Source organism: Melopsittacus undulatus, chromosome 4 (assembly GCF_012275295.1).
Source record: "Melopsittacus undulatus isolate bMelUnd1 chromosome 4, bMelUnd1.mat.Z, whole genome shotgun sequence".
Taxonomy (NCBI): domain Eukaryota; kingdom Metazoa; phylum Chordata; class Aves; order Psittaciformes; family Psittaculidae; genus Melopsittacus; species Melopsittacus undulatus.
Genome location: NC_047530.1, coordinates 43392565 through 43406795, shown reverse-complemented (window position 1 = coordinate 43406795; position 14231 = coordinate 43392565). Strand labels below are relative to the sequence as shown.

Sequence of the window (14231 nt, the reverse complement as noted above, 5' to 3'; positions counted from 1 at the left end):
CTGCCTCTCAGCTTCTTGTGCCCCACCTCATTGGCAGAGCATGAAAGACTCAAAAGACCTTGACCAGGGTAAGTGTTACTTAGCAACAATTAAATCATTGGTGTGTTACCAGCATTGTTCTCAGACTGAAGCCAAAACACAGCACTGCACCAGCTACTAGGAAGAAAATTATCTCAGCTGAAACCAGAACACGTTCATAGATCCCCAAATCATAGATTTTTAAGATCTGCTGTACTGAATCTTCAGTGTTGCATCCAAGTCAACCTCTGACATAATGAAACAGCTTGATAGTCCACATTTGCAGTGCGTGAATCCTGTGTTGTTTGGGTGTGGTGTTTTTTGTTTTTTTTTCCATTGGAAATTGGGTAACAAACACCTAGCCTGTGAAATTTTTGTTTGTTGGTTGTTTTTTTAAAAAAAATAGTTGTAAGCTAAAACTAATTTCCGTTTGTAATTTCTTTGTTGCCTTTGTCAAAAAGGCTTATTTCTTATTATAGGAATTTATGTCCTTAAGCATCTGAGATAATATGCTCAGTTTGCAGAACTGTTATAGTTTGAAAAATTCAACTTGGACCATAGGTTAATACAGGTTGAAAGGGACCTCTGCAGATCATCTAGTCCAGTCCCCTGCGCAAAGCAGTGTCAACTGTGAGGTCAAACCTCATGTCTTGTTCATATTTTTAAAATCAACTGTTTAGCAATTTTCTAGTATAGAATACTATATTTTACATTCCTATTACAGAATATAAGGTTTAGTGTAGGTATATGAATTTTAAGTACAGCATGGCAAATAGTTAAAGAGTATTGTAAAGATAATCATCGTCATAGAATCACATTCTACTACATAGTGTGGGTGTCAGAAGAACCTAAAAGAGCAGGAAGAGGCTTCTTCAAGATGTTGATGTAGTCCAGGATTATGAAATCACAGAGGGATGAAGTGTGAATTGTGTGTGCCTTCAGAGGAGGGATCTAGTCCCAGCTGTAAACTACACAAAATTAATTTCCATTCCTGTGTATTATGAGCTCTCCATATGATTCAGCTTCCCCCAATTTAGCTTTCTTCATTTCTCATGGTGCTGCATGTTTTAAGCCTCCACGTTTACCTAGCCAGCCACATAGTCTTCCATCACTAAAATAGCAGGTAGAAAGATTAGGAAGTTACAGGCAAATGGCTTTTTATTATTATTTTTATGGAACAAACAGATTTATGTTGCATTTTGTCCAGGAGAAAAATTATACAACAGTTTGCATGGGTGCATCATTGCATTATGCACAGAGACCTAGTTGTGAGAGTTCTCACAAGCAATATGCTGGAAGCACTGACTCAAAGGGTGTGGATCTGTACTAAATTTGCAAAATTGTCTTGAAAATTTATCAGTCCAAGCAGAAAATCCATTCATCCATGCTTATGATGGTGGTAATGAGGGAAAAATACTGCATTTGCATATAGGAGGAGGGGAGAAAAATAGTTTTCTTGGAAGAAGTAAGCAAGATGAGAATTTTTGAAGGTTATGTTATATGATATGTAAAGAGAACAAGTAAATTTTTGTTGGATTCCTGCTGGGAGCTAAATAGCTTTTTTATGCATGAACTGGAAATATAATTATTTTTCAGGCTTTGAAATGTTGATTCCCCTCACCCCACCCCCTTCTTTTTCACTGGCCACGTGCAACAGACTGTCCATCCGGGCACTCAGTCTACCTTGCAGCAAAGAAAAATGAACATTTAAAATGAATGCTTAAATAGGTTTCCAGTCCTGTCATCAAGTGTGTGTCTGTCATGCAACCTGAAGTATAACAGAAAAATATTCTCGATATTGCATGATAAGGTGTGAGAAGGGTGTGAAGGAACAATAAACAGCTGCTCTTTAGAAACCTGAACCTATAATCCAGTCACTGGAAGGATATTCAGTGAAAAATGTGTGGAGATAAGAATACGACAATGATGCACTCAATCTAAAGGCTGCTTAGCGTAACCTATCTGTCATTTCCAGAGCTGCATGGTCAAGAGTTGTTGGTTTTTTGTTGTTTGGTTTTTTTTTAATAAAAGAAATCATGTTTTTAATAAAGTAATACACATCCTAAAAGTAATCAAATGGAAATGAGCCATTGACAATGGTGCTAACTTCTCATTGGTAATGGAAATTATCTTGCTGGAAGTCTGAAGGTGACCATTATTTGGAAAGAGGATAACAATATTAATGCTATCAGGTTATTGCAATACCGCAGCTTTTGCTTTATGTTCCTGACAAAATTTCATTACATAGTACCCAAACAAAAAAACCCATGGAAAATAAATGCTGAAAGTTAGTACAAGCAAACTCTGTTCGAAATAAGAAATTGTCTTGTGTTTTCAGAGTATGTGTGGAAACCCTGTTACCTGATGGAGTGCTATTTTGCATTGACTGCCTTGCACATAAATATGACATTGCAGCAGATGATGTGTTACGTGATGAAAAACTGGTCATGCATGTACAGAGCATTTCCCACTGGGCACCTGCTAACATTGGACCTTACAGTCAGTCCATCAAGGTAGGGTATCTTTGTTACTTCATGAGAACTCTATGTCAGTTTACTGAAATGAGTACAGTTACAAAGTCTCCTTCTCTCCCATCTGAATGTGCAAAAGAAATTGTGTAAAGGAAACAGGTTAAATTACTTTTTGAGGTTCCTGGTACTGCTTAACCATTTAAAAGTACAGCAAGGTTAGAGAACTGTTTTTTTTTTAAATTAATAACAATTTGAACAGGATATTGCATGCTATTTGAAAGTACGTGTCGTGGTTTAAACCAATCCGCACAGCTCGTTCACTCACTCCCCCTCTTGCTCCTGCGACTCCCGGAGTGTTAGGAAGGAGAAACCAAAGAATGTAGCCCCCACAGGTTGAGATAAGAACAGTTTAATAACTAAGGTATAACACAAATCACTACTGCTACTACTATTAATAATCATAATGATAAAGGAAGTAACAAATGAAGAGAATACAACACCTCACCAGCCACCGACCCATAACTCACCCCATGCTGACCAACTGAGCACTGACTGATACCTCCTCCACCCCCCCAGAGCTCCAGCCCTTCCGGGTAACTCCCAGTTACCTCCTGGGTATGACGTGCTATGGTATGGGATACCTCTTTGGCTAGCCTGGGTCAGGTGTCCTGTCTCTCCTTCCTCCCGGCCTTCCCTCCTCCCTGGCAGAGCATGAGGCTCAGAAAAGGCCTTGGACAAACCAAACATTTGAGCAGTAACTAAAAACATACTTGCTATCAGCAACCGTTCCCAGCCTGAAAGTCAAAACACAGCACTGCACCAGCTACCAAGAAGGAGAAAAATGACTGCTACTGCTGAACCCAGGACAGTATGAAAAGGAGGCAGTAAAGTATCATGGAAGAATGGACCAAAAACTGCTTGAAATTATAGTAATTTTATGATGATGAAGTATTGATCAGTTTTGTGTTTGAGAAACAGAAGCTTAATGATCTTAAAACAGTAACTAATTATTACCCTTATTTTCTGCATCTTTAAGTTTTGTTTGTCATTTGCCTGATAAGAATTGAACAATTAAATTGTTGTCTTTTCAGCCCAATAGAAAGTTTTGTGGACACTAGGGAATCATCATGTGGTTTTGCTCAGTTCAGAATGGGCCATAGACTTTAATATTCAGGGTATTGCAAGTTGGAATTGATGTGCACCAGCATATGGAAGTGGAGCTGGCAGCAGAAAGGCGTAGGTAGTTCATGCAAACTATGGAATTCATACTTCAGACTCAACAAACATCACTTTAATTCCGTAGGGACCTTTTAGGATCCTGGCAAGAGTACTATGAGTATTAAAATAGAAATTTAAAATTTACCATGATCTCAGTATGATACAACAACAGTAGCAGACTGAAATTAAGATTTTCAATGTATTTGTATAAAAATCAAAAATCCTTTCTCTTTTGGGATTAACATTCTTTAAAAATAACTTCAGTGTTTCTACTTGCAAGAAGTAGAGAGAAACTGTTGTAAGACACAATATGAAAAAAAAACGCCTGATTTAATGTATTTTTATTGGTTCACCTATGCCAATCTTAATGTCTGTGTCAGTAACTGAAATGTAAGATATGTCAGAATTATAGTTAAGTCTTAGCAATGTATAACAAATATTCTGATCATGTCTTCCTAATAGTAGTACTATAGACTACCTAGGCTAGTCAGTTTGGGAGTATGTGATACGGAGTTTGCCTTTCACCATCCAGATCTTTATTCCTCAGTGAGCACCACCCCAGTTTGTGCTGGTCATTCATAGTTGTAGCTTGGTATTTTTACTGAAGGTACTTCATGGTATTACTTCTCACTGTTTTTTATCAGATTACTATTTTATTTTCATGTTTTAATTCTGTTTTACCAGTGGATTAGAGGATTTGTTAAGGCTAAGCAGTAATGGGTAGTTTGCCTACCATCATCACAAAAGTTAACAGCACAGTCATACATCGGGGAATTAAACATGAAGATGCACTGCAAAACAGTGTTTGGGGTGAGAAATTTCTCTTGAGGGGCTTGTTCAGTGTTATTTATTTTGTGAGAACATTCTTTGAGCATTTATGAACTATGAGCATAGTTCATTAAAAATAGTTTGGTTTGGGGTTTTTTTGTTGTTTGTTTGGTTGGTTGGTTTTGTTTTGTTTTATTTTGTTTTAAAAAACCCAGTGCAGCTGAAACACCACAAATACTTACCAAAGAATACATGGAAAGTTGACAGTGTTTGTACCAGATGTTCTTCTAGTTTGTTTGCTTTGGCAAAGTTGCATAATGTTTTTCTATCTGGAAATTAACAGATAAACTGCCACTGTAGAATTATCATACTCTCATGTTCTACAATAATTTTTGATGGCGACATACCAACATAGATGCACCTATGACTTGATTAAGTCTGCTGGACCTTTTAGCTTTTCCTTGTGACCTGAGTTCATTCCCTCAGACAGCTGCTACATCCCAGTATCAACCATTCTTAATGCATCTTTCTCAGTTTTCTCCTTCACAGTGTCAGAACCCAGTAGCAGAAACATAAAAGCCAAAAGAGTGTTCTTGCTCTCTCATTCCAATGTCCAGATGTCTATAGCTTGATCAAAGTTTGGGGGTTTTGATTTTATTTTGTTTTTCTGTTTACTCACATTAAAATAAAAAATTGTTTCCTTTCATTTTTCTGATCTGCAGGGTGTGATAAATTAGCAAGTGAGTACTAAGGGAACAGCAGTGCAAAGAAAGAATCTTGCATCTGGTAGTTATAGTTGAAATGGTTCTAATGTTTACTTGCTAAGAAGACTTGGTTCCTTCTCTTGCAATGGAACCGGAAATAGTCTGATAGAGCTTAGTGTGCAATTTGTAGCAGATGGCTTTAAAAGGAGAAGGTGGTGTTTGGAACTATGTTTGTCTGTTATGTGCACCGGTAAAGATTACCTGGCCACTTAAACTGTCTGACCTGTTGCAGTTTTCCAAAAGCATGCTTAGCTGTTGTTAAAAAAAAATGCATATTTTAAAAAATCCATGCATTTAGGGGTGCATGGATTATCCTGTAGGAGCATCAACTGAAGAAGGATAAAGGTAGAAAGATGTCATGGAACCATAGAATCATAGAATGGCTAGGTTTGGAAAGGATCATCTAGTTCCAACCCCCTGGCCTAGGGCAGAGACATCTCACACTAGACCGTATCGCCCAAGATTCTGCCCAGCCTGGTCTTCAACACTGCCAAGAATGGAGCATTCACCACTTCTTTGGGCAATCTGTTCCAGTGCCCCAGCACCCTCACAGTAAAGAACTTCTTTCTTACATCTAACCTGAACTTCCCATGTTTAAGTTTGAGCCCATTACCTTTTGTCCTATTGCCATAGTCCACAATGAAAAGTCAGGGATTAAAATAAAAAACACGATGTGATTCTTAAAGATGTAGTTAACCCTTTAAAAATGTGTTGTTTTTTTTTTTTCACATGCATGTAGCTCGCTTTCTTCACAGCTTTTCCTTTTGTGATTCAACAACAGTGTATTGTACCATACGTAGTAATATGGGGGTAGAATACCTGAAGATTCCAATGGGTGGAAAAAAAAGTGGTAGTCAGTAGTTCAAAGCCTACATAGGGTTTCTCTGGCATTGATGCTTGGAGTGATACCATTAACGTCTTAATTGACAACTTGGACAATGAGATTGAATACATGCCTAGTACAATTTGGGTAGTGGTTGATGTGTTGGAGGGCAGCACTGCTATTCAGAGGCATGTAGACAAGCAATGATAACAGGAGACTTGGGAAGTTGAACAGAAATAAAGGAAAAGTGCTGCAGCTAGGGCAGGATAGTCCCATGCAGCAATGTAGGATGGGGACTGACTGTCTAGGTAGCAGATCTACAAAGATGTAACTAGAGATCCTGATTGTCAGCAATCTGAATATAAACTGTAAATTCACCTTTTTAACAAAGAAAGCTAACTAAATATAAGAGTGCATTAGCAAGGCTGTAGCCAGCAAGTCTTCAACCTGACTGCACAAGGCTCTCAGCAAACCGATCTCAGTAGCTGTGCTCTAAGCATAAGGTTGAAGTAGGTGACTCTAGAAGTACTTTTTGTCAAATTCTATCATTACTATTAAAATTACAGAATTACTGACAGAATAACAGAAAGGAAGCAAAATAATTATAGAAAAAAAGTCTTTACTATTAAACTTTCTCTTCAGATCATTACTGGTGTTATATGGAACACTTAGAATGCTCTAATTTGAGTAAATGAAAGCAAGTCTTACTCCAGTGGCACTGGCATGCCTGATCCTATGTGAGTAACCTTGTCACTGATATAAAAGTTATTTTTGTTGCTTCCCTAGCTATTGCCAGAAAAAAATATGTATAGGGTTAGGGCAACTTGGAGACTGTGGGTGCAAAACTCAGGAAACACTGAGACAAGACTGAACTCTGTATCTTTGTGGTTTGTTTCTTTTATGTGTCACGTGCTTCTTACCTGGAGATTAAACAACTTGTCTGTGAAACATCATGTTTAATTAGTACCATTGGCCAAAATGCTGAGCAAAGCTATCAGCCACCACTGAGGGTTGTGGCATACAGTTGCACTCAGTATTGCAAAGTCCCTCAAATAGCAGGGCATAGCTGTATAACCTCTTGGACAACACCCTCAGCGGGGCTGTTCCACTTTCATGATGAGGCATCTTAAAAAGAGACAGTAGGGAGAATTAGGACTGCTGTCATCTTTTAAGTAAATGCTTGCTTCCATCAGTAATTGTAGTTTGGGCTTCAAGGCATGCAAAAGTACAAGTCAGTTATTGGTACTGATCTTGAGAATGGGATTAGTCATCACTGGTAAGAATATCTGGTGCAGTTAGAGTACTTGACATGCCTGTTCAAAGGGAAATTTGGAATTTTGGCAGGTTTGGATTTAAGTTTCTTGCTTTTTAAGAAGTTGGCATATGAAGAGATAACTAAGAATCTGAGGTAGCAGTTAGCATGAGGGAAAAAGTGTGATTTCTTTTATTTTTTCACTTGTTGGGAAGAAAACCAAGGTTACCATCTTAGTCTGCTCCAAGTCATATTAGCATTAATGAAAGTGATTGAATTATTTCACAAGTGTATGGCAAATGATGTTCTGCATAGAGTGCTTTAGGGCTTTTCAACTTCACTTCAGCATCATTAGGGCTACATTCTGGAGAAAATGCACCAGGAAGGTGTGTGATGCAAAATTTAAATGCTGACAAGAATATTTTAGCATGCATATCTTGGAAAGAGTTTTCTGCTGAAAATTTTATATATAGTTTACAAACACTTAAAAATCAGTCATAATGAGTTGATTTAAAATTATTATACACAGGAAAGTCAACCATTAGGGTTTGTATGTTGTATGTCTGGAAATGGAAAAATTACAAATGTCTCAGAGGATGAAATCTTCATCTTCAGTCTCACAGTCCAGAGTTTATGTTAACAACTATTAAAGTGAAATTTGTAAAAACACTATTGCTTAGTTGCGGAACAACCAATTGTGATTATGTTCTTAGTCTGGAGATTTGAACTCATTTATAGATAAGGGATCAAGAAGGAGATGAATATTAAAATCTTAGTAGCTTTCAGTATTTTAGTCAGTAGTTAATTTAGGCAGTTTGATATTTCCTGATTTTATTTTTATATGGTTTGATGGGAAGTATGATAGCTTAATGTAGATTACGAAATACGTCGGTTTTCCTTATGACTCAATCGATCCTAAGTCATGTCTCCCTGATGTATTTCTTCACAATTTTTTCTTTTCCTCTACTTTGTTGTTTCTTGCATAAATCAGGAATGAGAGTTTTACTTTGGACTGTAATTATTAAATGGATTTTTATAGTGAAGAGCAAACTGTATAGTTAAAATCAAGTGATCTGTCATTTTCAGGGAAAAGTTATTATACAAGCATCTTTTTCAAATTGTACTGATTTCTTTCTTCACTGATAAAATAAAATCTAATCTGTGTGGCTCTTTAGCTAAGGATATTATCTTCAGTTTATCTGTTTGAAGTAATTACTCAAAATTACTGCATAAAAGTATTGCTCTACCAAGGAAGAGGGCCACAAGGTTTAAATTCTGGGTATGCTATTTACAGATTAATTAGGACATTTAACTTCATTTTTAATACTAAAGAATTAATCCCATAAAAATTAGTGATCTCTGAGGAGTCAGTTGTCAACTTCTGACAGGATCTCTTTGCCATAATCTATTAAAATGCTGCTTTTATCTTGTCTTGCCTGTGTCATATTTTATGGATTTTTTCATAAACACTGCCTATACTTCATAAATGTCTCAATTTTCTAGTCTATTAACATTACTTCAAAAGCAATTGATAAAAGAGTAGGGCATGCATGAAATAATACACCAATAATGTGAAGTGCTGGAGGCAAGAACAGTGGGTAGTATCTGCACAGCTTGTGAGCTTAAACAATGAAAGGATGTTTTATCTACTACAATAAAGAAACAAATGATCATTTTTGATAGTAGAAAAAAGATTGCTAGTAATTGGGCAGATGAAAAATGGTTTACATGGAAAATACAGTGTATTTTGAAAATGATAACTGAATTGAGAAAACAAACAGCTGAGAGCATATATTTACCTCTTCCAAACCTTTACCCTTTGATTATGATGGGATTTTCATATATATTATCACAGTGTAGATATCAAGTTGTTAAAATATTTCAAATGAATTTCTAAGTATGCAAACATATAGGATTCATAAGGAAATACGCATTTATGAATGAGGAGTTCAAAAAAGTTATACAAAATAAAAATACAGAAGTAAATGAATATTTCGGAAGTGTTTATAGGTGCTTTGAATTTATGATAATTCACAAGCTAAGGAAAGATAAAGGATCCCTTTCATAAAATAAAGTATTGTGTCTTTCCTCTTACTACATTTGCATGAGATCAATTTTTTTTCCCAGAATCACAATGCAAGTTTCATCCATAAAATGGAGCTCTCCAGCTTTCCTGAGATACAAGGTAATGATTAAGTTAGAAAACAAAGAAAAGTGGTAACACAAAAATAATAGAAATTACTAAAAAGGCATCTATCACATTATCTGTTCCTTTAGGTATGCTGAGCTCACACTTGAGCATTTCAGCTCCCATTCACATTTAAGTGACTCTCAAAAATCACATATTGAACTAAGGTGCTCAGTGCTTCACATGTGCATGCTGTCACTTAGAAAATATTAACATTAAAACAGATAAAAGTTGCACTGGCTTGATATTTGTCTGTCAGAGCTTCAGTGGCCAACATTTTACATGAAATAGACTAAAGCACCGTTGCTAGATTCAGCTGCCTTTAGGAGTGTCTGCCCCTGAGTTCCACTTCCCTCTGAATCCATTAAAACTTACCAGATAATTTTCTGTTTGCTTAAAAATTCCTTGTAAACTTTGACTGGTGCGATTGCCATCAGGGAAGACAGATACCTGGTTTTTCTCGTAGTTCTACAGTGATTCAGATTTAAGAATATGCTAATCTAAACCATGCTCCCCAGAAGACCTTAAAGATGAGGAATGGAGAAGGATGGCAGTTGTGTTTTGCTTAGGAAATGCAAAAATTAAGTCTGAGTCCCCTGTAGCTGTTGTAAATCCTTGGTAAGTTTCTGCTTCAGAACTGTGAAGTAACACCAAAGAGAGAGTAGCTTAAAAGCTTGCCCTGTAGATATGTGAGAATTTTTTAGTTGCTTAATAGCAAATAACCTTTTTTAAAATAATCTCTCAATTTTCCCTTAACTAAGAGAAGAGATTTAACATTTTTGTGGTTTGGACCTCTACCTTCTTCTGACAGCTACCTAGCATTCTTATATGCTCAGCATAAGTAACCTTATGTTTACTGACATACCAAACTATTTTTCAGTATTCTAGTAAAGCTTTAAGCCTGTGATTACAGTTTAATTATTGGCAGATATGAATACTTCCCTGATAATGACACATACGAAGAGCAGTGCCCTGCCATTTAACAGTGTTATTGAAATGTGTTATTGTATTAAGTCTATGAGCAATTATGTGTGAATTTACCTCTGCATGTGGGAGGAATCCTATTGAGTTCTGCTCATATATTTAAATTCTATGTATGAGAATTTAATTTATGGGTGAAAAGCTTGCAACATTGATATTAATGGAAAACCTGCCTGGGATTTAGTAATGAAGATTAATCATAAATTGCTTGATTACTATGAGCAGCCCATTCCAGGTAACTTATTTGTTTTCTTGATTTGACATGAATATCATACTTTCCAAGCAACTGAACATGTCCAATGTGTGACTTGAGTACATGGTGGCAGTCGTATTTCCAGTTCTCGTAAACCCTGCCTTGATTTTTCCAGGCACAATCTTTTGGTACCTGAAGGGTTTTATTTAAATTAAAATGTATGTTTTCCTACTTGACCTTTTTTGTGAGCAACCTTATTTCTCCTTATCTAGCCCCCATCAAGTCCAAAGCAATGCTTTGCCTTTCTGAACATTTCTTAGTATTAAAAGAGACCCTCTTTCCAGATATCTCTGTAATCAAGGCACATAGAGTAAGTAGTCTTCCAAGTCATACCGAGCCAAGTCCAAGACAAGAAAATCTTCTGCATTACGTTTTGAGGTCCAGCTGAATCTCTTCAGCAGCCTGTGATGTCAGTGATTTGATAATCCTAGTGATATCCTAGGATAGATTCTCATGAACCTTGGTGAAATGCTCATTCTGGTACTTTCTATCCAACTTAAAATCTTTCAAGCATCAACAATGTAGCAGAAACTATGGCTCTTGGCATAAACTTTGGATTAGTAAATGCCCCACAATTTTATTTCATGATATCCAAAGAGGAGGAGATCATAATTTAAACCTATAAAGCTAACTGCTATCTACTTGTAGATCCCATTGTTACAAGGGAGTCCATCCACTATATTGTATGTACTGTATTTCTATTCTCATGAGCAGCTGTATTTCCTAGGTTCTTTAAGGAGGCTTGATGCCAAACATTGTTTTGAAATTTCGTTTTAAGGTAAAAAGAGGAAAAATGGAAGCAACTGTGTAAGAAATAACCATAGTGATATCTAATCTCAAACTTATTCTGCAACATTATCAACCTAAACAAACTGGCCAGTTCTGTCCTTGGCAGGGTTCAGTGTTTCTGACCTAGGGCAGAGAACAAGAGGAATTCTTTCACCATGTTCTTTAAAACAGTGTTTTGAAGCCATTCTGTATGCTAATGCTTCATATGACAAATGCCAGAAGAACACCAATATCATCAAAAACTTAGGATTAAAAGCATAATTGACAAAATTGCACCTTTATCATTATGCTGATTGGCTTAGAAAAAGATTTGGCTTTGTAATAACCAGCAATAAATGCCATAATCAGAAACTGTCACTGAGAGAAGTACTTTAGAATCCCTAAGATTCAACATCCAAGTAGTGATTAAGCCAGAAACAACAGAAAGCACAGTTGCAGTAATCTTAAACCATGAGGACTGCATAAATGAGGCTGGCATTAATATCAAAAGATCCCAAAGAGAGTTTTAAGAAATCATTATTTCACTTCCTTTTGAGATCAGAGTATTCATTCTGACTTGCTTTTATTCTTTGGTTTATTTACTAGCTCCCTCAGACACACAAACATGGGAACCTGGGCAGGTCTGCTGCCATGATCTCCATCTACTACTACTCCATGCTTGCAACCCTCAATGAAACCTCAGTCCCTTGTTATGTATACAAGTCTTCCACAGAGAACAAGAGACTCTCCGCAGATTCTATAGCAGAGTCTCTTGATCAAGAGGCTCATAGTGTTCAGTGGTACCTCTAGACTGTATGGCCATCTGCCACCTCATGATGGTACCCCCTTGAAGGTTTACAGGAGAAAGACAAAAATTTGAAAAACTGAAATAAACATCTCTATTTACCCATGAGAGCAACTGTGCTTTCACCTAATTTTCACCTAATTTTTCACTAATCTCACCTATACCAGATTTTATAAAACAACAAACACGAAAATTGCCCCACAGGTAGCCAGCCTGTTCATTGGCTGCCTTGAAAATCGTAGAATCGTAGAATAATAAAATAGTTAGGGTTGGAAAGGGCCTTAAGATCATCTAGTTACAACCCCCCTAACATGGGCAGGGGCACCTCATACTAAACCATATCACCCAAGGCTTCATCCAACCTGGCCTTGAATACTGCCAGGGATGGAGCATTCACTACCTCCCTGGGCAACCCATTCCAGTGCCTCACCACCCTCACAGTAAAGAATTTCTTCCTTATATACAATCTAAACCTCTGCTGTTTAAGTTTGAACCTGTTACCCCTTGTCCTATCACTAAAGTCCCTAATGAATAGTCCCTCACCAGCATCCCTGTGTGTTTCTAAATAATTATACTATGATATCATGCCGTATCTTATACATACTTACAAAAATTCTATCTAAACTCGGAATTTAGACTCCACCAAAATCTAGCTTTTCACCACAAATTCAGTAATTATCAACTTTCTTCCAGCCCATCTTTGGAATGTCCTTGTAGCAACATTACTTTCCTATGTCTTCATCAGTGTCAGAACTTTAACATAGAAATTACAGTATGTAGAAAAAACATGACTTCACCTATTTCCATAAAATAAAAGTCTGTGCCAAACTGCTAGAAAATGTAATATACGGTCAGACTCTTAAAGAAGACATTTGTTCTGAACACTTGAAATGCTCATCTCAGTTTTCTAAAGGGTGTTTTAAATTAATAGAACCACTCCTCTCAAAAAAAAAACACCTAAATACAATGTTAGGAATTACTTGAAAGAAAATGCCATTACTGACAACATTAGCTGTCACCATCCAATTAGAATATTATTACATATATTAGAACTATATTATAGTTAAAGCCTATAGTAGAAAAAAAAAACAACACTCTAGTTTGGGGGAAAAAAAAAGTCTTCCTAGAAAAATCTTCTCAGAACCACCAATAGTATCATAGAACAGTTAGGGTTGGAAAGGACCTTAAGATCATCTAGTTCCAACCCCCCTGCCATGGGCAGGGACACCACACACTAGACCATGTCATGCAAGACTCCATCCAGTTTGGCCTTGAACACTGCCAGCATTCTTGGGGCAACCTGTTCAGTGCCTCACCAGCCACACAGTAAAGAACTTTTTCTTTATATCTAACCTAAACTTCCCCTGTTTAAGTTTGAACCCACTCCCTTGTCCGTCTTAGTGTTCAAACACACCTTGCTGACCTTATCGGTAGAAGCGAATGCTGTGCTATACCAAATAACATGTAATGGATCAAGAGTGTGCCTGAGCATGTAACTGAAAACTTCCCAAGACATCTCTAAAGTAAATAATCCCTACAAAAGACCTATTTATCGTCTTTGTGTTCTATACCAGCACTTCCAGGATTGTAATATATTTCAAGTGCTTTTGTAGTGACTTTGCAGATGAAATTGAGCCACCAGTGTGCCCTAGCTTAAATGTCACAGGAGGTCTATAAAGAACCAAAACTCTCCAAGTAAACAGTCCTAATAAAACAATCATTCTGTTGTCTCAGAGTCCTGATCCTTAAAAGAAAGTCACAGAAATATCTTTGGAAGATAAGAATAAGGACTCAAATTTTTAATTCTACAGTAATCTTTAAAAATAATTCTAAAAATATGCAGTGGTTTCATTTTACACTATAATTTTCTTTAACTTACATATTATTTAGAGGCTATAACCTACCTGGTTTAATGCCTCTCC

The 14231-nt window shown here is 36.7% G+C and overlaps 1 protein-coding gene across 1 annotated transcript in view; it reads left to right on the top strand.

Annotated features, from left to right (window-relative positions):
* The window catches only part of DPH6 (diphthamine biosynthesis 6), a 205307-nt gene that overhangs the window by 90331 nt on the left and 100745 nt on the right, over positions 1-14231 (top strand). The window contains exon 12 of the mRNA XM_005149286.3: positions 2357-2531. Within this exon, the coding sequence (XP_005149343.2) occupies positions 2357-2531 (175 nt within the window). The remainder of the gene's footprint in view (positions 1-2356; positions 2532-14231) is intronic.